The sequence below is a fragment of the Lucilia cuprina genome, chromosome 5, assembly GCF_022045245.1.
Source record: "Lucilia cuprina isolate Lc7/37 chromosome 5, ASM2204524v1, whole genome shotgun sequence".
Taxonomy (NCBI): Eukaryota; Metazoa; Arthropoda; class Insecta; order Diptera; family Calliphoridae; genus Lucilia; species Lucilia cuprina.
The window spans coordinates 65,979,823-66,006,296 of NC_060953.1; the positions used below are offsets into that span (position 1 = coordinate 65,979,823).

Below are 26,474 nucleotides of genomic sequence, written 5' to 3' on the forward strand. Positions count from 1 at the left end.
TAAATCCCTTAAATGGATTTTCAAACTATTTTTATCGATAAAAAACAAATCAGTTTTGCTTTTTTCGATTCTTTTTTTTTTATAAAATTAAAGGAATAGTTAAGGATCATGTTTGAAATTAAAAAAAAAATTACATATACAAATAATTCTAAGTTTAAAACCTGTGTAGGTGTGTTTAGGAGTAGTGGTTGTATGTGTCTGTATATTATATAGTTTATATTCTATATATAGGTTTATTTTAAACTGAACTTAACCTACCAACGTTGGGGATAAATAGCAGTCATAATGTTTGAAAAACATTTAATTTTTTTTTCTAATTCATATTTGTTTTTTCTTTCCAATCATCCTATAAAATGATGATTACAAAAGTCCTTCGTTTACAGCTCCTTTGTGTTGAATCAATCCTCATGTTGCAGCTCTGTGGGTTGATGTTCCAATTTGATTTTCATAAGATTTGTTTCTCGTTGCGGTGGAAAATGTGCACCGGCACTTGCTGACTCGGGGCCTGTCATTAGATCATTCATATCTTGACCTTGGAAAAAATCTTCAAAACGCGGACTTTTGTTGGTGGATTTCTGCAGTAAACCATTAGCTATGGCCTCGAAATCTATGCCGGGTGGTAAACTATCTAGAAATCTTTTGTTGTAGGCATAGTTGGGATGTTCTTTCATTTTCATTTGGGAATAGGGAGAAGCAGAGCCTGTGGATTTTTGTGAGTCTCCCGCTGCTGAGCCGCGTGATTGATTGCTATATTGCCGTTCTCTTTCGCGCTCCCGTTCTCGTTCTCTTTCACGTTCTCTATCACGAGTCCTATCGCGTTCTCTTTCTCGTTCACGATCTCTTTCACGCTCGCGTTCACGTTCGCGTTCTCTTGAAAATGCTGCTGCTGTATTGGAGTGCATTTGAGTGTTGCGTGAACCTCCAGTGGGTATAACATTTAGTCCAGGTAAACCCATAAGACCCAAAGCACTAAGATCTGGTAAATTTTCTGAACCACGACGATCAGCATGTTGTTTAGAACTTACACCAGATATTTGTTCTTCGATTTCGGAACGTTGTACATACGAAGGCGATTTATACATGTTCATCGATTGTGATATGGGAGACTGTTGTTGTTGTGACATTATTTGACGCCTTAAGTTTTCAGTCATGGTAGAAAGGGGACTGGTGGACTCTTGAGCCATGCCAGAGCTTTGTGCAGCTAGTTTGGCAGCATTATGGAAACCATTAGAAACACTAGCCGAACCTCCAGGCGAAGAGCCAAATATGGCCTAGAATAAAAAAAGTAATAAAAACAAAAACAAGTTCCTTTAGTTTTATTTTCACTCTATTTTATGTCTGTAACTTCCTTAATTCCTAAAAAAATATACAACAAATAACAAAAACTTCCACCTACCACATGTGGTTGTCCATTGGCAAACGGCAAACCGCCCATTTCATCCTTTATTTCACGATAATCCCTAAACACCACCGCTTTTATAACCGAACGTATTAAATCTTCCGGCCACATGCCCAACAATATACGCTGCGGTCTCCCTCTAGCCTTAGGTCTGGGATCCGAACCACCATCTAACGAAGGACCCAACATATTATGCACACGATTTGCATACAAAACAAATGTCGGATATGGAATATCAAATTTTCTAGCGGCCTGTGACAAAGATAACCCCTCCTTTAATACACTGAAAATGGCTTCTGCCATAGCTTCGGGACGCCACGATTTTAATGGTCCGCGCTCACGAAATCTCAATTGTTGCACCAGATTTTGCTGATTAGTATTCCAACATTTCTGCCACATGGACTGCAATTGATATTGATAGCTGTCTGTTGTGGTAAAGTAAAACAAAAAAGGAAACGGAAATTGAAGAGAAACGTTTAGAAAAAATACCATAAAGGATAAGAAAGTCAATCACAGTTATACAAACAAGTTTACTGGTTTGTTATAACTTTTGTTTTTTTTCTTTTAAACTTTATAAAGACAAATGCAAATTAAGACACTTACCGGTTACCGATGAGGTTGAGGCACCACCCATCCAAGGATGTCCGCTTTCAATCATTTTTGCCTGCAAAAAACAATAAAGAAAAATTTAGTTGCATTAAATAAATGTCTTCATTTAAATAAACTGTAAAGCATATATATAAATATAAACCTATGAAATATACAAAAATACAAACATATGTACATTTTAAACATTAACTCTTTTTAGAAATGTTTTTTACAAAATGTAAATTTACATTTAATATTAAACTATAAATAGTGTTGTTGTAAATAATTTTTATGTAAAATTGTGGTATAAAGAGATTTCTTAAGAGGAAATTTTTTGAAATTAAAATTATTGAAACAAAAACCTTTATTTCGCGTTAAAGTTATACAGATTGCTGTATTATAGTTCATTCGTGAGCAAGTTCATTGCGAGTAGAATCATGGTAATAAATTCAATAAAATTGCGATTTAAAAAACTTGTTGTTAAAGAAAGCTTTAAATTTGTTGCATAAAACTTTGAAAGTATTTCTCTATCTAAAGAAAGCTTTCAGTTAATTATTTTATTAACATTTAAGCTAAAGTAAACTTTTAATCAAATCGCTATTCAAGGACAAGTCACGATGAATTTTCTATATTTAAAAAAAAAAAACTTTTTATAAAATATTTATGAAAGAAAGCTTTTATTGTTATTCAAAGTAAAGGAAGCTTTTAATGAAATCTCTATTAAAAAAAACTTGAGGAATTTCTCTATTTAAAGAAAGCTTTTCATGAATATCTCTATTTAAAGTAAAACTTTTCATCAAATATCCTTGAGAAGAAAAATTCGACTCAAAAATTCTAATTTGATAAATTTTTTATTGGAAGACATCATTAAAAGAACTCTTATAAAAAAAGCTTAAAAAACTTTCATCGAATTTTTTTTTAAGAAAATAGTTATTTCTATACATAGAGAAAATATTTTGTGAAATTCTATATTAAAGAAAGTGTTCAATTAAATATCTTAAAAAACACTTTCGATTAAAAGAAAACTTTCTATAAAATCTTAATTTAAAGAAAATACTGGATATATTAAAAAAAATAAATCTATTTAAAGAAAACCTTCGATGATTCTTTATAAAGACAATTTTTATACAGAAAAAAGCTTTCATTGAATTATATAGCTAATTTAAGAAAAGCCTTCAAGTAATTTATTATTTTTAAAAAAGCTTCTATGAAAGCTTTATTCATGTAAAAAAATTTTCTCTTTTAAGAAAGCTTTGGAAAAATTCACTAAAACTAAAAGAAAAACTTTTAGTGAAATCACTATTTTAAAAAACATTGATGATTTTTTTTTTTTTGTAAAAAAACAAATTTTAGAAAATTAATTATTTAAATAAACCAAAATTTTTTATTTAAAAAAGCTTTCAGTGAAATCTTTATTTAATGAAAACTATCGATCGAAGCTTCTCTGAAAGCTTTTTCACGCAAAGAAAAACTTTTAGTGAAATTGCTATTTTAAAATGCATTTCATGATTTTTTTTCTTGAAAAAAACAAATTTTAGTAAAATAATAATTTAAATAAAACATTTTTTTTACTTAGAATAGCTTTCAGTGAAATCTTTATTTAATGAAAACTTTCGCTCGAAATTTGTTTTTTAAAGTAAATGTTTGATGAATTCCTTCTACTAAAGACTCACTATTTATTCCCAAATTTAAGCTATCTATTGATGAAAAGCTCTTGATAAAGTGGAGAGTGTAAAGAAAACTTTGAACACATTTTTTAAGTTTTTTTTTAGTTTTTCAATTTAAAGACATAAGGAGTTTAAATATTAAAATAAAACTAAAATTTCCACTTAAAGAAAGCTTTTGGTCATTTTAAGAGCTTTTTTTGTATAAAACTGCCTATAAATTCCAGATTTAAGCAAAACTTTTGCTGGACTCTCTTATTAAAGAAAGCTTTGCAGAAAACTAAAATCTCTACTTAAAAAAACTATCCAAAAACTCTCAATTTTAAGCCAACTTTCAAAAGATTTATTTTTTATGAAAAAAAAAACTTTCGAAAAACTACTTTATAAAGCTTATGATGTGTTTTCTTTTTAAAGTAAGCTTTCCTTCAAACAATAATTCATTAATTGTGAGAGGATAAAACGTCACTTTTACCGAGTTAAATTGTATTCTAATAAAAGCAAAATACATAATTTCAAAATCAGGAAACTTAAACCCCCCAATCGCAATGTAATTCTACTTAAACTATAAAAACACTAAATTTTTTATTATATTCCTAAAACATTGGACCCTGTTATAAAGAAAAAAAAAAAGAAACTATAAAAAGCAACAATATTATGCACTCTACCAACATTAAATTGCAGCTGCATGACATTTTAAAATGTTGTCGGCAAAAATTCATCAACAAAGTATTTTAAAATTTTATTTTAGCACCATCTATGCCATCACACTATAACGCCATCTTTAGTTATAATATTGGTGCTGTTGATGTTGTTGTTGTTGTTATAGCTATAGCTACTGTTGCTTTTGCTGCTGTTGGGTTTTAGCAACAACAACAGCAAGCAAAGCAACCAGCCAGCCAGTCAACCAACCCATGTTCAAATAGCAGTCATCAAGCCAAGCCCCCTTCTACAGCAATAAATTTACTCTCGTAAACTATTTGTGCATGGTGTTGGCGTTGATGTCTGGATGGTTGGATTGCTAACTGACTGCCTGGTGTGGTGCTAAAGATGATGATGATTATTATAATTATTATGATGACGACAACGACGAAGAAAGAAAAGCAACATTGATAATAATAATAATGATGTTGACGAAGTTGTTGATGTTGTTAGTGCAAGTAATATTGCTGTTGCTGCTGCTCGTGTTGGTGGTGGTGGTAGCAGTAACAGTAGCAATCAAAAAATATTAATAATAATGGTGAGAGGTAGCGGCAACAACATTTTTTGTAGCCTTGTCTAGTTTTAGTTTGTTGCAATTTTATTGCTATTACCATTATTTGTGTTCTTGTTGGCGTTTTTAGACGCTGCGTTTCTTTTTTCGTTACTTGCTGCACAAACACGAAACTATAAAAACACTTCCGACTATTTTTTCTCTATTTTTTTTTTATTTCTTCTTCAATTATTCATATACTTTATGGCCTTTACCTTAACATGCATGTGCATGTCCATGTGCTACCACTAGTGGCAAAAAACAGACAGACAGACATACATACATACGTTTTGATCATTGGGCAAGAAACTAAATTTAAAAGTAACAGTGGTATCAATGTTATATTTTGTTTTGTGAAAAGAACAAAATATTATGTCCCTGTTATACTCGCATTTTGGACCACAGTTGTAAGATAATATATATAAAAAACTTCATACATTTTATATGTTTAAGTTTGCCATGTTTATGTTTTGATCACTCCATTTTTATTCAACACCCCACATGTCCCTTATTACCCTAAAGGTTTTATTGTAACTAACCCAATTTATAATATGATTGTTGCCTCTGTTGCAACCGAAAAAAATGCCGGGCAATTTTTTTACCTCCAAAAAAAGAGAGCAACATAATATAAATACATTTATAACTTTAACAAAATTTTTATACTTATGTTGTAATAAACATGAGTGTTTGAGTGTTGAGACTTTATATTGCTTTGAGTCTGTTAAAATGGTTACTAGAATCTAGTCAGTCATAGGGTAACAGTTAAACTAGACTTCCATATATGTATACCTTTTAATGTTTGTTGGTTGGTAATCTTTAGTTTTGGACATTGTAAGCATAAATAAAAGTAATGCATTCAGGCTTAAGCAGCTCGCCCACTCTCCTTTACCTTAACTGAATGTCGTTTTTTACATGTGAATGGTCAAGTAGTCAAGTTCTTTTTTTGTTTGTGTTTAGCGCCTAGCTAAATGTAAGTACATAGTATATTTCACTCTGACACGAAGCAAACATCAATTTAATTTATTTTATTTTTTTTTAGAAACCAAGTTACTCCACCCATTTGTCTCTTGAAACACATACACATATATGAACTAGTTGTATGTATTAGGAAGGACTCTGAGATATAGTTTGAAATATATAAAGAATTTGTTTAATTTTGTTGCAACTTTGCAATATAAAAATATCATTAAAGGAAGTAAATTTTTTAGTTTTCTAGAGCCCTATCCTCTATATTAAGAGCGGTTATGTGTAAGATGACCATTTCTTCATTTGCGGTTATGTGTCGGTTGGTACTGTAGATACAAATCCGAAACACACAGTACACAAATCCTGGATGCGTTTTTCTTATATTAAGCGGTAGTGTTTCCTGTAAATAACACTCATATCAAAAACATCATGAAAGCAAAAACAAAGTAGTAACGCTACAGTTTAAGGACTAAATAATCAAATACATGCAGCAATATTTCATCTATTCGCAGTCATCTGGCCTTGTCATCCTGAGATCGTGAGCAACAGATTACTAAGGAAATTGATTTTCGTTTCGTCGGCGTATGTACTCTGAATCATAACTTATCTTAACAAGGTTGATGTCGAGAGCAAGCTGGTCAAAGGAGAGTAATAATGCTGAGACAAAGCCAAGACTGCTAGTGAGAAGTCGATTAAGTCTGCTGTTACCTCTGACCTCCCAACAACATAGGTAACTGACAATTTTAACATTTGCCTGTCATAGAAGACAGTCGGTTGTCTTCACATAGATTACAAAGAACATTCGGAAAGGTAGTTCAAATAAGTTAATACGTGTTCACCAACCTTTGCGCTTAAGTTTTTACTTAGTTGTCTATTCAATAGATTAATAGGGGACATTAAAGTAAAGCTCTCGCCTAAAAAATTGACTCTAAAGAAATGAGAGTCTTCACTCTCGTTTACAAAGAGTACATTCATGACGAACACCGAATTAGAGACAACCAAAGTTCTCCCTACTGAAAATAACTATAATTTTCGGAGGCATGGACTCTTTGTCAAACTCTAAAGTTATGAGAGTCTTCACTCTCGTTTACAAAGAGTACATTCGTGACGAACGTCGAATTAGAGTCAACCAAAGTTTTTGTTACTACAAATGACTAATTTTCGGATGCATTAAATCTTTATCGAACGGGTAGGAAAGTTTAAACATAAACATACACCGCAGTTTTTAGAGATATCCTTAAACTAGATCTTTAACCTACCAGTTAGAATTACCCTTTAGCAACCGACTAACCAGGTGACTAGCTAGTCCTAGAGACAGTCAGATAATCAGTTCAAAAGAATAAATATATAACAATGAACTTGTTTTCTTTAATTCTTATTAAACTAACTACACTTTAGATTACTTGGGTACATTAACGTTACAATTGTCTCCACTAAAGCGATCAAAACTACTGACAGTCTTCAATCTTATTTACAATGAGTAAATTTGTAACGAAAGACAATTTGGAACCAACAAGACGGTTAAACGTTGGAAGTTACTGCAATTTTACTATAAATTAACCCAGCAGTTCTACAAAGGTTCGAACGTTTTAATGTTGTTGATGACTGAATTCCCATAGAAAATTTCGTATAGACTTCATCATAATTTCAGGCTGGTTGCCTAAATTGGAATCAACCTATTGTATTTATATTGCATGAACACATGCTTCTGTTCGTTTGTTTTTTTATTACATAAAAATATTTCTTTTTTTATAATATTTTTATAACATTACAGCTTGTAAGTGTCCTAAGAGAATGAATTAAAAAGAAAGTAAATAAATAAAACTCTAAAATATGAAATTAGTTGTTTTTTCTTTTCTATATTTTATTAATGCCTGGCGAAATATTTTGTAAGCTGGTAAAATTTTGACAGCTGATCTAGGCTCCAGACATGAATTTATAAAATGCAATAAACATAATAAATAAAATGTGGAAAATAATAAGATTTTAATATAAGAGATTAGTGGTCATTTCCACCTGAGGCAAAGGAACTTTAATTCAAATATCAATGCCAAGTTTAGGACTATGTTTTTAAAAAGTCTATTTATTAATCTTTATTTATATTAGTTTGGGCTTAAGTTTTCGACTCCGGCGAAAGACTTTTTTCACTGCAAGTCTTCCTAAATGTAAAATTGAAATTTATTGCATTTTATTTCATTTATAGAACTAACTTTAACGAGTTCTGCTTTAAGAACATTCCAGTATGAGCAAAAGAAATAATAAATAAATACTCTTACTTGCAAGAGTCAAATAAAAGGTGTAATGGGTATTAAAAGTCTATACTTATATATAAATCTATATGAATGCTTACATGCACTACCCGGCAGTTTTAAAGGTGTTGATATAACTAACCTATAATACGTTTACTTACGTTCACAATTTAGCACTGCTTAACTTTTCACTAGCGAAATCATTAGTATCATATAGATACTACTAAAAACCTGAATTCAAACTAAACTGCCCTCCCAGTAAGTTAAAAGGTAATAATGTTGGTAACCAGTAGAGTGATTTATCAATGATTTCATACATATGCATTGAAAAGTAAAATATCAATACTTTTAAAAAGATTAAAATTTGGTTATAATATCTATGGATTTGCCTGGTCTACTCATGGATTTTAGAACTAATTTTTTAGTTTGATACTGATCTGAAGTTCGACAGGGTATATACATATAATCTTCTTAATAAGTGTATATACATATATACATATAAACTTCTTAATAAGTGTGTGTGTGTATTTTATTATGTATACACATTTATATTTATTTACACTTACATTGTTAACTAAGGTAACATCAAAAGTATAAACATGGCGGAAATATTGAAATCGAAAATGAATTATAAATAAAGTGTTATATATTTTTTATGCATACATCTACATACCAGATGTATAAGTGTGTTATATATTCCTCTATATATACATATAAGACATTAAATATGCATTTGTTTCCTTTTCTGCAGAAAGAGTCAGTTTACGAAAAAAGAAACTCACTCGAAAAATTAACTTAATTAAAAGTGCAAGTCCAAGGTTTCTATAAAAAAATTTTGAAATTTTCAACACTTACATAGACAAAAAAAAGTTTCTTAATGAGATGACATTTTCGAGATAAAAAAAACATTTTGGCTATATTTGAAACGCCACAACTGTAAACGCCATCTTATGTCATCTACAAGTCCAATCTGACAACTTTAAACTAAAGTTTGAACTTCTGTTTTATTTTCTCCATTCTTCGAAATATCTTAAACTAAAGTTAAAATAACATTCTAAAATGGATTTTAGTTCTGAATTCAAGTCATGACAAAAGAATTAAAAAGAAATCGTTAAATTATACACACATGATTTTTTTGAGTGAATTTTAATAAAAGTAAGAAAAATATAAGTTTTTCTATAAAGTAAAAAAAATTAAAACTGCATTAGACGCCGAGTAAAGCGAGTTTAATAAAAAATACAAAAAAAATTTAAATTTTTTTTGCAATACTAGTATGAGCGAAGTCTTGCAGTTAGTTGAAAAGGGCAAATTCAGTTCTATATTTATTTTTTGTGTTTATAACGATCTAAAATTGTTCATACACTCTCGAACATAAGCGCGCACATTTATACAAAAAGTTGTACAAAAGTAATAGAAAGTACAAGGAAATTGCAAAAGTAAAATTGTCTACGTTAAATATATGTATGAACATACAAACAAACATATGTATGTATGAACATATATAGATATAAATGGGCACACACACATAGAAACATTTATAAGTATATTTTATACTTTGTATGTAGGGAAAACAAAATAACAGCAGCAGCAACAACAACAACAACCAAATAATCAATAAATTTTATAGAAAATTGTAGTTTGCAGAGAAGAAACAAAAACGGCAACAACAACAACAAAAAGTTAATTAAATAAATTATTATATGAATGGGGTGTGTAAAAGTCCACAATATATTTATTCTGTTAGCCTCACAAACAACAACATACCACCACCCAACCAAACATTTATCCATACATTTATTAAAAACTCAACCATCTACCTCCTTCTCCTCCTCCTATCCACTACAATCATCTCTTCTCCACTTTTTGGTTGTCTCGTATTTTGCATGCATTCACATGTTTCACCTTCCAATACTTGGTTGAATTGAATTGAAAAGCGGCATGGAAAACAAAAACAGCACGATGAGTAATGGTAGATTACAATTAAAATATATTTTATATATATTTATTTATATGTATATACAAACTTACTAACATATACATACATTCATACATACATAGTTATCTTGTAAATATGTATGTTTGTCTGTTTGAATTTGTTGGTTTATAAGTTCTGTTTGAATTCATCCGAGCAAATATCTATAAGTGTATCTTTTTGTTTGTGTGCCTCTGTGTGTTCTCTTGTGGTGTTTGTAAGTTTGTTAATATTCTTACATACCGACATACAAACGTACAAATTAAAGTTACGTATAGAAATCAGTTAATTAAAAGAATTGAAATTAGTATGAAATTGAAATCAATTGCAACGTTTAATAGAAACTGATTTATATATGTATATCAGTCAAGGAGTTCATCGTTATTAATATGTTAACATGCAGTTCTTTGTGCAACAAAGTTCCGCCAGCCTTAACTACACAAGCTTTCGGTAATCTGTTATAACAACAGAGTGAGCTAGAGATGATTCATTACCACCCCTTTGTAATGGTCTGTATACAATATATTTGCTTAAGTACATGAACCCTTGCAGTCTCTTTGTTGAATGTTTGGTAGTCCGGAGGTGGGGGGAGGGGGAAGGCAACAACAGACCGGATAGAGGTACTCTCCTAACCATAATCTAAATGATTAAGCCAACATATCGGGGGCATGTTACTATCTTGATGTTATTGCTATCTCGTTCTATTAGTAGTTCTAGTTTGCCGAGACTTTAAACTGCTGATAATCAAATGTATCTATCCTTGGCCTCAACTTAGAATGATTTGACATGGAGTCAAAACAGAGAACCACATAACTTGATACCACGAAAACTGGTACCTCAGAGTTGGACTTTGTCTTGTCCCTTTTAATGAGAGACTCCTTCGAGGTGCACATGGTGCCTGAATTGGGGGAAAGAGAATGTTGGTTAAAGGACTGATAAAGTCTATAATTTTGGATATGTTCATGTCTATAAACACCACACAGAAATGAGACTGTTGGAGTAACCATATGTATGAAGAGGTATACGTGCCTTACCTTACCCGAATAACCAGATTGAGTGAGTGATTGAAAAGTTTGCTGTTTTATAGGGGCGATGGATGTAAGTTAGATTTCTTGTTCAACATGGACCGACAAAACCTTTTACAAAACTTGCTACTGGTGTGTAAAAACAAAGACCACCGCAAAATTAAGCCTTTAAGAAAACGTAAAGCACTTCGGCAACTTACACTCAGAGAAAACTCCATTATAGGCCAAGAATAAAGGAAGAATAAACGGAAATATGTATATACGAACACTATCACACCGACCTTTCATCCTGCACATTCACAAGACTATGGGAATGGGGTATGTTTAACAAGGCTCTGCATCAAAGTAACTTCCCCCAAAGAGGGGGACTCTTCTTAGTGTAACAATGCATATCTTTTTTTTTTGATTTTTTTTCTTTTTCATTTGCTTCTTCGATTGATTTAATACCTTCTAAGCTCTGTTAAACACAGACATTTAAATGTATATCTGCACTTTTGTTTTGTTACATTGGAGGCACTTGTCGTGTGCGCTTTATGTTAAAATATATAAATGTAAATATATTTAATAAATATACGTACATACAAACAAACAAACCTATATAAATAAATTATAAACGTATACCACTACAACTTTATAAATAGTCTCATACAAGCATGTTGAAATATGTGGCTAAAGACGACGACGACGACTACAACTCTGACTGCTTGAAGTACGCCTGAAAATTCAATTATAAGTTTTTAGTAGAAAGAGTGAAAAAAAGACGCGCTTGTTTCAAATAAAATTAAATTAATTAAACCATAAAATAAATGAATGCTAAAAACAATTGTAAGTTTAAACAGCAATATAATATAATTATTTAGGAAGCATCTTAATACCAAACAAATAGAAAACCTAGCAGAGGGGTGGGGAGAATGTTAGAGCTGCAGTGAAAAAAGCAGGGCGTTGAATAATAATGTACATTTAAAACAATATTTTTTGCAACCCTTTTATTTGGGAACATACATACATATGTATGTGTATGTTCATAAATACGTTAGTATTCAGTTACATTTTAATGACATTTATATTTGTAACATTTTATATATTTTTATTTGTTTAAACTAATTATTAAAACCATTACAAAAAAATATACGCACCTAGTTTATTTATTTCTACAATTTTAATCTAATTGTTAAATATTTACCCTTATTTTTGTATAAAAGTATGAGAAATATTTATTAATGCACTTTTGTCTATAAAAATATAGAAACTTTAGCTTAAATACAGTTTGGGTTAGAGTTATAATTAAGCGTATATACGGGTATGTAGTCATGTTAAAGAACTTGTATTTAAGCTCCAATGACTTTATATCATAGGTCATTATAATATTAATATTTAATTATTTATTAAGTTGTATTATTTGTAATTTATATTTGATACCCTCATTTGTTATACAATTGTAATTATTAGTTTTTTTCTATATTTTTAATAATATTCAATTGTATATAATTAGAATTTATTAATATGTTACGTTTTTAACATGTGATATGTGAGAGTCGGCTTAGTGTCTTAGAAATAATCATTAATAAGGTACCGAAGCAATTTAAAATAAACGGTAGAAACCGAAAACATATTATTTGCGCAAAATTTCTCTGAACTTTCTATATTGACGTTCCCGATCCAAACTAAAACAAACAGACCCGTCAAGTTGTGCTACTAATAGATTAAGCTCGTTAATAATCGTTTTTGCACAAGGCCCTAATTGTATAAAGGCTATACTATTGACAACTCTTACGACTAGTATAATTAAAATTAAAATTCAATTGATCAGTTTATGGACTGAGTCATTTAATTGTATTTCGAATAGTTTTTTTAATAAACTATATTTTCGATTTGTTTTTTTTTTTAAAGACGAAACTTTCGACTAGAGAAAGTACTAGTATATGGACTGGGTTAATAGCAAATCGATGAACAACACTAATAAGTGCTCTTTGGATTAGCCTCTTGACTATTCTATTTAATAGTATTTCAACTGTCCTTTCGACTAGTCATTTAATCAGTCTATAGATTATGACCACCGACAAGTCTAAGAATAGCTATTCGACTAGTCTGTTTAAAGTTTATGTTTTAATTTATTGAAAAGTTTTTTTCAACTGGAATAATCTAGTCTATTTCCTCACATTGTCGTTAGAATAGTTTTCTTAATCGTTCGACTAGTTTCTATTCTAGTCTTTCAAAAGAATAATATTCTATATAATATTTTGACTAATCTATTCACTGATTAACAGCAGCGAACCCAGCTCTAGTGTTTGGGTGGGGGTTACTTTCGTTTTTTTTACTTATTTTCTTTTTTTTCGTTTTTCCTCATTTTCATATATTATATGAAACATTTTCGGTTTTAGGGGGATTTCCCTTTTTCAACAACATAAGTACTATTTTATGGTCTATGGACCATTCTATTTACCAGCATATTCACACAAATAGAAAGACTTTTTTAATCTTTCGACGAGCTTATTAACTTGTCTTCCAAAAGATTATAGTTCTATCTAGTTTTTCGACTAGCCTATAAGGCAATGATCAAGTCTATTTACTAGTTTATAAATTAGTTTAACTGATATGTGAATTAGAGATCAATATATAAGCAATACGTTCTCGACTAATAACTTAATCAGTTTTTCGACTAGTCTGTGGACTAGTAAATTGACAACTATTAACGTATTGTGGACAAGTTAAAATTACAAGTATATAATGACTACTTGTTGTTGTTGTAATAGTTCTACTGTTGGCGATAGTTTTTCTAGGAAAACAATGTCGGTTAATACAGTCGGTGTGTTGGCAATATTTGGCCGAGTATGACTCGTGTTAATCCCGACCGAAGAAACTATGAACTAATATTCGTACTTGTCTATGGACTAGTCTACTCAGTTATCTGTAAAATAGTCGATAGTCACGACTTTAAAGTAATCTATTGACTTATGAATTTGTATATTAACAAGTAGGTCATTACCGATCGTGTAATACCCTACACCATAATATTTATAGTATGAAGGACAGGTGTAATAATGTATCGATTTTAAAAATTTTCAGTTGACTTCACCCTTGAGATAAACACGTTTGCTCCAAATTTTGTCAAGATATCTTGAAAATCAGGGCCGAAACGAAGATTGAATTGTCGTGGGAATGTTACTAGACTATCGGTTTCACAGGTCTGTTCCATCAAATAATACTCAGAATAGTCTTTTCAATATGTGGACTAGTTTACTGACTAATATTTACAAAAAAAATTGACTGAGTCTCTCAAATGATTACAGTTCTGAAGCCTACAAAATTGACTTTTCTATATGTAAAGATTCCAAATTTATGCATCTATAGAACACATTCAGAAAAACTAACACAAATCTCCACATTTTATTACTTCTAGTTTAAACATAATTCTATATCCTTCTCTATTAACTTTCTTCATGCAAACACATTTAAAAGTCCAAAGTAAACACGGGTCAAAAGCTGTGTTTTTTTTTTCATTATTTAACAACTTGTTTTGCATAAAAGTATATATCTTTTGTCTAAAAAATGCATTACAAAAAATAAAACTAAAAACATTGCCTCTAGTTAAAACGCAGTAACAAACACTATTTATACATTTTTACTAAGAATCAAAACAAAGTTAAATTAATAATTAATTAACGACACACAAAACCCAAGAGATTCTTATAAATATAAAATAAAACTGTTGTAAATGTATGAATGGTTAAAGTTATCGTTACTACATATGAAAACAACCTACAAGTTAAATGCAACTAAAACAACAAAAAAAAGATTTATGCATTTACACAAAAACAGGACGATTTTCTAAATAGAACTCTACAAGATATTGTGCGAAATAAAAAAAAAAACAAAAAAAATTTTCTTTCACTACGTAGTTGCTGTTGTTGTTGTTATAAAAAATGCAACCGTTGCAATATTTATTTATTTCATACACTTGCACACAAAAAAAGAGTGCAGAATGAAAAAAAAACGGAAACAACATAAAACATCTAAGTTTTTAGTACAACGGATACGAGTACAATGTATTTAATATGTTTCACTACCTTGAATGCGTTGAATGCAAGTCCATAATTCTGACAAACGACACAATCTACAAAAACAGTATGAACACACCAACACATATATACACACACACACACACACCCCGTGTATGTGTAAATTTAAATGTTGTATATAAAGGACGTTTGGTAAACGTGACATATTTGAAATCCGCACAGGTACCTCCCTTTTACAAACAAATGAATAGATGACTGGTTAGTGCACATGTTTTAAATCTAATGGACAAATATGTATGTTTGTATGATTGTATGTATTCTATATAGAAATAGAGGAACAAACTTACACATTTGGTCATACACGTAGAAAATAATTTAGTCCTGAATCTACACACACTTTCATATACATATGTATGTATGAAGCTTTACGTTTGCACAAACTCACGTGCATTTAAATGTACCTATATATGTATATGTATGTTTGTAGCTTTGTATATTTATAAAAAGAAACATTCTATTTCATATTATTTGAAATGCAGAATAACCCTCGAAATAATATTTAATATTTAGAGAGAAATAAATATTAAATGAGTGTGTTACTTAGAACACTGCAAAGGTATGCAAGTTCCATTTATACTCATTCATATACATTACGTACATACACACATATTTACTTATATTACATACTTCTGTACATAAATATGTTTGCATATATATGTCTGTGTAGGTTCTAACATACACATATAGATATTAAGTAAACAACAATCATCAGGGCTAACAGTAACAGTCGTAGCCAAACTTATTCTAAGCAATTGTTGTACATTTTCTCGTACTTTACTATAGGAGGCCTTTTTTTGCTTCTTCTTCTCTGCTGCGTGCATATAAATAAACATAGTCAAACGACAGTGTATGATTAGGGGGGCTCTCAAAACAAAAATTAAGATTTTCAGATCGTATCCTATGGATTAGTCAATTCAATATATTATTAGTTGGTTAGTAAGTTTTAAATACACCTAGGCCTCTATTAGGCCTGTTGTACGCAGGAAGGAATCGAACCACCACCTCCGGTCTACCAGACTAAAAAACTAACCTATCGGAGGTCTATAAACTAGTATAAGATCTATTCTTAGTTTTAATAACATCTAGCCTACTAACTAATATAAGGATTAATTTATTGACTTGTCAATTTATATTAAAACTAGTATATTGATTAGTATACTAATTAGTCTGCTTACAAGTTTAATCTATTGCATATGAGTTTATTAAAATGTTTGAATAGATTTTTGAATCCTTTTTAAAAATTTCCCAAAATGTTCAGTTTCAAATGTAATATTAATAATTTACGAAGGATTTTTTAATTAGATCCATATGAACCGATCCATGTGTTATTCTATGAGCTAATCTGTTGACTAATCTAAGCTATTCGATCGTTTATTTACAAGTTTACCGACTATTCTATGAACTAATCTTCGTAGGTCTCCGGTAGGTTAGTGTTCCACCAACGAAGGTGGTTGGTTCGATTCCCACCTGAGACACTGGTTAAGAAGCGCACAACAGGCCCGATATAGGCCTAGGTGAATTTCTACGGATTTGATGTATATACATCCTTCTTTCAAACTAACTTACTAACTAACTAATCTTCGTACTTGTCTATGGACTAGTCTACGCTATAATCTATTAACTAAATAGTCTATAGACAAGACTATAGAGCAGCCGCGGAAATTTTGTTTTTTTTACTTCGTTTTCTTTTTCCTCATTTGTATATTTTATATGAAAAATTTTCAGTTTTGGGAAGGAAAATTTCCCCTTTTTTCCCCGTGAGTCCGCGCCTGCTTAATAGAAATCTATTGAGAAATGTACTAGTTATGAAAAATTGTGATATTAATAAAAAAGTCATTATCGATCATGTAACACCTTACACCATGATATATATAGTACGAGGGATGGTTGAAATAATGTAGCGAGTTAAAGCACTTTCAATAGGCATCACCCTTGTGAAAAACACGCTTGGTCCAAATTTGATCAAGATATCTTGCGTACACGTTTTATATCGACAGAAAGTCGAACAGACGTAGGAGCGGATATACCTTAATCGACTAAAAAAGAGATTCTGGACCTTCTTAAAAAAATGTGAAATAGATTTATTAATAAATTTTAAGATAATCAGCCTCTCTGTTACGATACGATAGGAATGAAAAACCTACTCCTCCAAATGTTTGAGATGGATCCGCTACTTAAACTGTATTCAAATGTGGAAAATCGGTCCACATTTGTATCTAGCTCAAATAAAGATCCCTCTCTTTTATTGAGTTGTGTGAGAATAACGTTCTAGTTTACTTTTAGAAATGGTAACATGAATTCTATTTCTAAGAGCAGAGTCCCTAATTAAGAATACGCAGAGAAAGAGAGAAACGATCTTTTTTAGCATTAGTTTTTTTTACTCAAAAGTAAAATTTACAATCGATGTAAGGATTGACCTTTATTTCGGTATAAACGAGACAGTTAACCGGAACTGCAGGGATATATGTATTTAGTAATGCGTATTTTCCTTATTTTATTTATTTTCACCAAGTTTCTTTTCTTTTTGGTCTTGATTACTTTGTCCTATAAAAAAATCCTTATTGCAATTTTTTACTTATATGCAGCACACTCTTGTATAAATGTTTAAGTATATGTATACATGCACATATGTCTGTATATTTGTTTATATTAATTTACATACATTTATCAGTGTGTATTTAACCGAAATTCGTATAAAATATTAAAAGCGACTGAAATTTCTTATTTAAAATGCCATTAAATTATTTTCTTTTTTTCTCTTCCTTTTGACGTGGAATGTTGTGGATATGACAGTGGGTTTGTCTATTCTATGGGAATGAATAAGTGAGTGTTTGCATATAAATGCGTGTGCAGGTGTATTTGTATGCAATTGTTTAGAATCCTTAGAAAATAAAATAAATATAAGAATTGTATGCGCACTAAAAGGAAATGCATTGATTAAAAAATTACAAAAAAAAATATCAGTTGAAGTAAAAATAAATAAAGAAAGAAAGAAACTTTTTGTTTTCATATAAGTAGTTCGTTTGAATTACAAATTCGTCGAGGAACGAGTCTCAATTATATTAAATCAGAATATTTATTAAAGCATTACTTATAAACTAATATAAACCTTAAACTTAATTACTGCCCTTAAACACCTTGCAAAATGTATTAATTTTAAAATCAAATTTGAAAATTATATTAATATTAAACAGAAAAAATATATAAATATTTTTAATAATAGAAGCGCGTGTTTAAAAAATGTGTTGTTTTTTTAATTAGAACAATAATAATGTATTAATTTTACACGTGCGCTTTAAACAAAAATGTCAATAATCTAAAATTAATACCAAAACACACTTATGTGTATATGTATGTATAAGAAATATGAAAAGAAATAATTTAAATTTAAATAATTATAATAAAAAAATATACAATAAATTTAAAATGAATAAAGTACACAAGCTTTCATATACATTTAAAGGTAGACTTTAAAAGGCCTTTTATGTGGAGGCCTTTAAGGAGGCTTTATACGACCATATGAACTTTCTGAATTTCACAAGTACGTAAACTGGCATAAACTGTAGTCTAGTCTATAGTCTATACGATAGTCTTGTCTATAGTGTAGTCTATAGTCTAGTCTATAGTCTATACGATAGTCTTGTCTATAGTGTAGTCTATAGTCTAGTCTATAGTCTAGTCTATAGTCTAGTCTATAGTCTAGTCTATAGTCTAGTCTATAGTCTAGTCTATAGTCTAGTCTATAGTCTAGTCTATAGTCTAGTCTATAGTCTAGTCTATAGTCTAGTCTATAGTCTAGTCTATAGTCTAGTCTATAGTCTAGTCTATAGTCTAGTCTATAGTCTAGTCTATAGTCTAGTCTATAGTCTAGTCTACAATCTAGTCTATAGTCTAGTCTATAGTCTAATCTATAATCTAGTCTATAGTCTAGTCTATAGTCTAGTCTATAGTCTGGTCTATAGTCTAGTATATAGTCTAGTCTATAGTCTAGTCTATAGTCTGGTGTATAGTCTAGTCTATAGTCTGTCTATAGTCTAGTCTATAGTCTAGTCTATAGTCTAGTCTATAGTCTAGTCTATAGTCTAGTCTATAGTCTAGTCTATAGTCTAGTCTATAGTCTAGTCTATAGTCTAGTCTATAGTCTAGTCTATAGTCTAGTCTATAGTCTAGCCTATAGTCTAGTCTATAGTCTAGTCTATAGTCTAGTCTATAGTCTAGTCTATAGTCTAGTCTATAGTCTAGTCTATAGTCTAGTCTATAGTCTAGTCTATAGTCTAGTCTATAGTCTAGTCTATAGTCTAGTCTATAGTCTAGTCTATAGTCTAGTCTATAGTCTAGTCTATAGTCTAGTCTATAGTCTAGTCTATAGTCTAGTCTATAGTCTAGTATATAGTCTAGTATATAGTCTAGTCTATAGTCTAGTCTATAGTCTAGTCAATAGTCTAGTCTATAGTCTAGTCTATAGCCTAGTCTATAGTCTAGTCTATAGTCTAGTCAATAGTCTAGTCTATAGTCTAGTCTATAGCCTAGTCTATAGTCTAGTCTATAGTCTAGTCTATAGTCTAGTCTATAGTCTAGTCTATAGTCTAGTCTATAGTCTAGTCTATAGTCTAGTCTATAGTCTAGTCTATAGTCTAGTCTATAGTCTAGTCTATAGTCTAGTCTATAGTCTAGTCTATAGTCTAGTCTATAGTCTAGTCTATAGTCTAGTCTATAGTCTAGTCTATAGTCTAGTCTATAGTCTAGTCTATAGTCTAGTCTATAGTTTAGTCTATAGTCTAGTCTATAGTCTAGTCTATAGTCTAGTCTACAGTCTAGTCTATAGTCTAGTCTATAGTCTAGTCTAGTCTATAGTCTAGTCTATAGTCTAATCTATAGTCTAGTCTATAGTCTAGTCTATAGTCTAGTATATAGTCTAGTCTATAATCTAGTCTATAGTCTAGTCTATAGTCTAGTCTATAGTCTAGTCTAGAGTCTAGTCTAGAGTCTAGTCTAGAGTCTAGTCTAGAGTCTAGTCTATAGTCTAGTCTATAGTCTAGTCTATAGTCTAGTCTATAGTCTAGTCTATAGTCTAGTCTATAGTCTAGTCTATAGTCTAGTATAGAGTCTAGTATATAGTCTAGTTTAAGGTCTCTAGTCTAAGTCTTTGGTCTCTAGATCTATTACGGATCTACTTGGATCCTTAGGTTTGATCGTTTTATCTGTCTTTTAGCTATGTGCAGGGAGAAGGTGGTGCATACAAGTATTATGCAAGTATAGTTTTTGTATTTGCAAAATTAGGCCTTTTAAAGGGGCCTTTACTAATTAACATTAACATCTGCAAAGACATACTCATAAACAAACATTTGCGATCAATGACAAAAGTCTTGTGATATTTATTTAAATATATATATATAATAAAACGATTGCTTCATTAAAAATAATAATAATTTTGCATTATTAAAATCTAAAAAAATATATAAATGTCTGTATTTAATAATTGTTTAAATATATATAATTAAAACATTTTTTAATTACATTTAGATATATGAATCATAAATAAATCGTACGTAACTGGGTTTTACCTAAATACATGTATCTAAACTTTTAAATATTAAAGATTTTGTTAAAATAATTCTTAGACTTTTTATAAGTAATATTCTAGAGTCTAGTCTAGAGTCTAGTCTATAGTCTAGTCTATAGTCTAGTCTATAGTCTAGTCTATAGTCTAGTCTATAGTCTAGTCTATAGTCTAGTCTATAGTCTAGTATAGAGTCTAGTATATAGTCTAGTTTAAGGTCTCTAGTCTAAGTCTTTGGTCTCTAGATCTATTACGGATCTACTTGGATCCTTAGGTTTGATCGTTTTATCTGTCTTTTAGCTATGTGCAGGGAGAAGGTGGTGCATACAAGTATTATGCAAGTATAGTTTTTGTATTTGCAAAATTAGGCCTTTTAAAGGGGCCTTTACTAATTAACATTAACATCTGCAAAGACATACTCATAAACAAACATTTGCGATCAATGACAAAAGTCTTGTGATATTTATTTAAATATATATATATAATAAAACGATTGCTTCATTAAAAATAATAATAATTTTGCATTATTAAAATCTAAAAAAATATATAAATGTCTGTATTTAATAATTGTTTAAATATATATAATTAAAACATTTTTTAATTACATTTAGATATATGAATCATAAATAAATCGTACGTAACTGGGTTTTACCTAAATACATGTATCTAAACTTTTAAAATATTAAAGATTTTGTTAAAATAATTCTTAGACTTTTTATAAGTAATATTTATTGCAATTTGTAAATATTAACTTTGAATTAATTTTTTTTAATTGAATCTCTATATTTTAAGTCCTTATTGCTAAAGAACATTGGACACACTTTTCATAAATAATATTGAATTATTTCGTTTTTTCATTCTTTTGTCCAAAACTTTATTTAGAGCAAACGAACAAAATTTAGGACACATGAAAATAAAAATTCTTTGTTGTGTTAAATAAAACAAAATATTTATCTCTTTGTTTAGCTAAAGAATCATTTCAATTAATAATAAAAATCAATTCGAAGAAACTGCTTTTTTCTTCTTTTCTCATAAATGTATAATTTATTTTGAATATTTAAATTTATATCCTTCTTTGTTTCTTGATAAAATTTTTAAAATCAAAAACTTTAACTCATACAACTATAACTTTATTAATTAGTAGTTAATTCTTATGTGAAAATGTTTAATTTGTTTCACAAAGAATTATGATTAAAAAATTTTGAAAAACAAAAATTTGTTTTAATTATTTAAAGGTTCATTTTGTGATGAATCATTGTGACCACCAAGCCAGCGGAAACAAAAGCATTTTAAACAGAGTTGGAAAAATGTCTAGTTAATCACAAGATTTGTTTGAATTTGTTCTTTTCGATTATAGAATAGACTAAAGACTAGACTATAGGCAAGACTACAGGCTAGACTATAGACTAGACTAAAGACTAGACTATAAACTAGACTATAGACTAGACTATAGACTAGACTATAGACTAGACTATAGACTAGACTATAGACTAGACTATAGACTAGACTATAGACTAAACTATAGACTAGACTATAGACTAGACTATAGACTAGATTATAGACTAGACTATAGACTAGACTATAGACTAGACTATAGACTAGACTATAGACTAGACTATAGACTAGACTAGACTAAAGACTATCTATCTATCTATCTACCTATCTATCTATCTATCTATCTATCTATCTATCTATCTATCTATCTATCTATCTATCTATCTATCTATCTATCTATCTATCTATCTATCTATCTATCTATCTATCTATTTATCTATCTATCTATCTATCTATCTATCTATCTATCTATCTATCTATCTGTCTATCTATCTATCTATCTATCTATCTATCTATCTATCTATGCAATGTTTAACATTTCCATCTCTGTTTAAAATCTTAAAACCGTTTTCTTCTTCTAGTGAAAACAGTTTCAGTTGTTCTCGTGCATTTGTTGTTTTATACTCAAGAGTATAATTTAGTCATTCGTATACATTTAAAATTCGCACACTTTTGACTTTGTTGTTGTTTTTGTGTGTATCTGGCAGATATCTTTTTATTATTGTTATTATTAATTAGTGACATTTTAAATATTTGTTTGTTTATTTATATTTCTTTATTTTTTGTTTATGATTATTTTGGTTTGTTATTTTTTTCTTATATCTGCAACACCCTACAAACAAATATTAAAATTTGTTTGTAATTGGTCGTATCTTTTTCTATAATAAAAAAAATTTACATTTTAGATAAAAACTTTTTAAACTTTTTAAATTAAAATCATTAAACATAAAAGAGATTAAATTAATTTAATTTTTCTTATTCATCATTTATTAAAGTTTTATTGTTGGTGGTGGTAAGTTAAAGTCTAGTTCTTATTGCTCTAGTTAATTGTAGAGTTTTTATAGTTCGTTACTTGACCTTTTATAACACACACAAACACACCTACATTTTGAAAACATTTATATATTTATTGGTTTTATTTTTATTATACTTCATAGCTTTAAGCTTTATTTATTAATTAATTTATGCAGACACGTTTTATTTTTATTATGTCAATTTCAGCTTTTAAATATATTTCGGTTTTTAAAAACCAAAAAAAAAAAAGCAAAAACATTTAAAATTGAAATTAAAAAAAAAATGATTTTATTTCTTAAAAATACATGATATTAAATGTCGGTATTTTGTACCCTATAGTTAGTAGTTTAAAAAATGATCCTTTAATGTCGATTGTTATTAGTTGTATATGAACTAAATACATTAAATAGTTTTAGAAAAAGTGTGTCTTTGTGTGTATTACTACATCATGGAGAGCAATTTTAAAATTATTATATATTTTTATGAAATTTATTTGATTTACGCAAGCGTACGACGGTACATGTGTCTACAACACTTTATATTTGTTCATTTTATTTTTAATATTTAAATAAATTAATTATTAATGCAAACAATAAATTCACAAAGTTATAAAAAAAAACTTTGACGATAAAAAAATATAAAAATAAGAAAAAAAATGTAAAAACACACAAAAATTGAATCAAGTATTCAAACAGACGTAAATAACATGAAAATTAATAATAAAAAAAAATCAGAACGCACGTGTAACGATTTTTATTTTTTTAAGTTTGTTGTTGTCGATGAATATTTTTTTTTTTTCAAGCAGAACAACAAACAAAACAACAATCGAATTGTTGATATGTATGTATGTTTGTATAAATATTAATACAAAATATATAAGATATAAATTATATATTTACTAAAAGCCCCAGTTTAACGGCCAAACATTTTATTATTTTTAGTTTATAAAAGAAAACGCGATTTGTTTATTAATTTTTAATGATGTGCTTAAGAAAACTATAACATAATTTTTTATGGCTTTTGTTTCTTTCTTTTTTTTAAACCAGGATTTAAAACATTGTCTAGTTCAAAATTTTTGAATTTTTCAAAAACAAATAAAAGTTTGTTTTTTAAAGTTAAGGGTGTTTAGTTATTAAAGCATTTATAGCAATAAAAAATCTTAAGCCAGCTAAACAAATATAATTTTTAATTAAAAATTTTATTGAAAAAACTGCATTCAAAAACCCAAGTTTTTTCCCTCCCTCTTGTAATATACATACATCCATATAATTACTATAAAATTAATAACTTTTTTTTTTAAATCTTTTTAAAATTATTGTAATTATTTATTTATTTAGTTGTAGTTTGTTTTGTTACTTCTTATTTCCTGTGTTAAATTAAAAACCCCAAAAAAAAAACTATTTTAATTACAAATCAACGCCTTTAGTTTCACAACATATTAAACACACAAAAACCAAATGCAATTTAGATGGAAAAAACTATAACTCCGTCCTCATACCTTTCTATTAAAATGTTAAATTAAAAAAAATAAAATAAAATCAAAAAGAAAACACGCACTGTCATCATGACTTTAAAGAAATCTAACGAAAACTTATAATTACAATTGTAACAGACCAACATATACATACATACAAACAAACAAAAATACCCTTATGCATAAATACACTCACACACTCAGTTAGTTTTTAATAAGAATCATATAAATAATGAGTAAAAAAAGCAAACATACATACATACATTCATATATATGTATTAATTAAATGTATTGTATTATATTTGTTGGAAAAATATAATAATAAATTAATAATACATTGGATGTATGTAATACATATACATACATATAAAAAAACAAACAAACAAACAATAACATTTGCTCCGAATAATTTTTATTATTTTAATGCATCGCAATGTGTATAATTAAAAATAAAATAAAAATTATATTTATATACAAACATACATACATATTTCTATATGTTTGATTTAATGTTTATTATATTTTTTAAAACATATGTTTGTATGTTGGTTTGCTTTTTAATAAAGGTATTCCTGTTCATAAGTAATTGCTATAGTTTTGAAATTTTTAATATTTTATCTTAAATTTGTACACCCTACATCTTTATAATGGAGAGGGTATTATGCGTTTGGGCTGATGTTTGTAACATCTATACATAATTGAACCTTAAGTATACCAATCGGTTCAGAATCAATTTCTGACCTATGTGTGGCCACGTAAATCTTGTGTGCATGCTACATATGGAAATTTTCAAAATAAATTGTTAAAATTTGACCCAAAATTTTATAAATCGGTCCTTTGTTTCCCCTAGACCCCATATCATTGTACCCTCGAATATGGTTTTTGAAACTAAAATTATGTTAAATGTTGTAGAATCTTTACAAAAATCCTCAAATTTTAGTTTTATATAATTTGAAATGGTACTGCCGATTTTCATTATAATCGGGCCTAATTAGATCCTAGCTGTCCATACAACGTCCTCTTCAGAAAATGACGAGAATTGAAAATTCATTTCTAACACCAGTATCACAAAAAAATTCTTCATAAACAACTTTAATGTCATCGTAAATTGTCCACCCAAAATATATACAGATTGGACCATATCTACCTTTTCGCCTATATAACACCCCACCCCTCACATTTTTCCCAGAAAAACACTTTTTTGGCAACAAGTTTTTAACAGTTTTAAAAGTTTTGAAGAGTTCAAAATTTTCTAAAGAAACCTCATAACATTTTAGGGAGACACTCCCAGAATACTTAGTTTCTAAACATCGTACGATAATACTTTCAGGAAAAACTAGATTTCTCCCACCACATAAAGAAAGAAGCACGCAACATAACCGATAGTTGTGCAAAACTTCAGGAGTTTTCTACTGAATAAATTTAACTTGTTTTGAGAAAAAGCTCTTCTAAAGGAAAACCATAAAAATTTTGTAAAGAAAAAGCTTAAGTTTTTTTAAAAAAGAAAGATTTCCTTAAGAAAAAGGTCAAATATATCTTAAATTTTTCTAATGAAAGTAAAGCTTTTTGTGAGAAAATGCTTAAGTTTTGCTAGAGAAAAAGCTAAAGTTTTTCTGAATCCAATGACAAATGTAAAATTTGTCTAAAGAAGAAGCTAAAGCTTTTCTAAAGAAGAAGCTAAGGATTTTCTAAAGAAAATGCTCAAGAAAAAACTCAAGTTTTTCTAATGAAAAAGCTCAAGTTTTTCTAAAGAAAAAGCTAAAGTTTAAAAAAAGCTCAAGTTGTTCTGAAGAAAAAGCTCAAGTTTTTCTAAAGAAAAAGCTAAAGTTTTTCTAAAGAAAAAGCTCAAGTTGTTCTGAAGAAAAAGCTCAAGTTTTTCTAAAGAAAAAGCTAAATTATT

At 29.0% G+C, this 26,474-nt stretch overlaps 1 protein-coding gene across 2 annotated transcripts in view; it reads right to left on the reverse strand.

Moving 5' to 3' along the window:
* Positions 1-323: 323 nt before the first annotated feature.
* LOC111676846 (protein bric-a-brac 2) overlaps positions 324-26,474 on the reverse strand; it is a 55,367-nt gene continuing 29,216 nt past the window's right edge. For both annotated transcript variants that reach the window (XM_046951106.1, XM_046951107.1), the window contains exons 3-5: positions 2,003-2,063; positions 1,397-1,824; positions 324-1,271 (exon numbers count right to left, since the gene is read on the reverse strand). In XM_046951106.1, the coding sequence (XP_046807062.1) occupies positions 399-1,271; positions 1,397-1,824; positions 2,003-2,063 (1,362 nt within the window). In that variant the 3' untranslated portion in view covers positions 324-398. The remainder of the gene's footprint in view (positions 1,272-1,396; positions 1,825-2,002; positions 2,064-26,474) is intronic.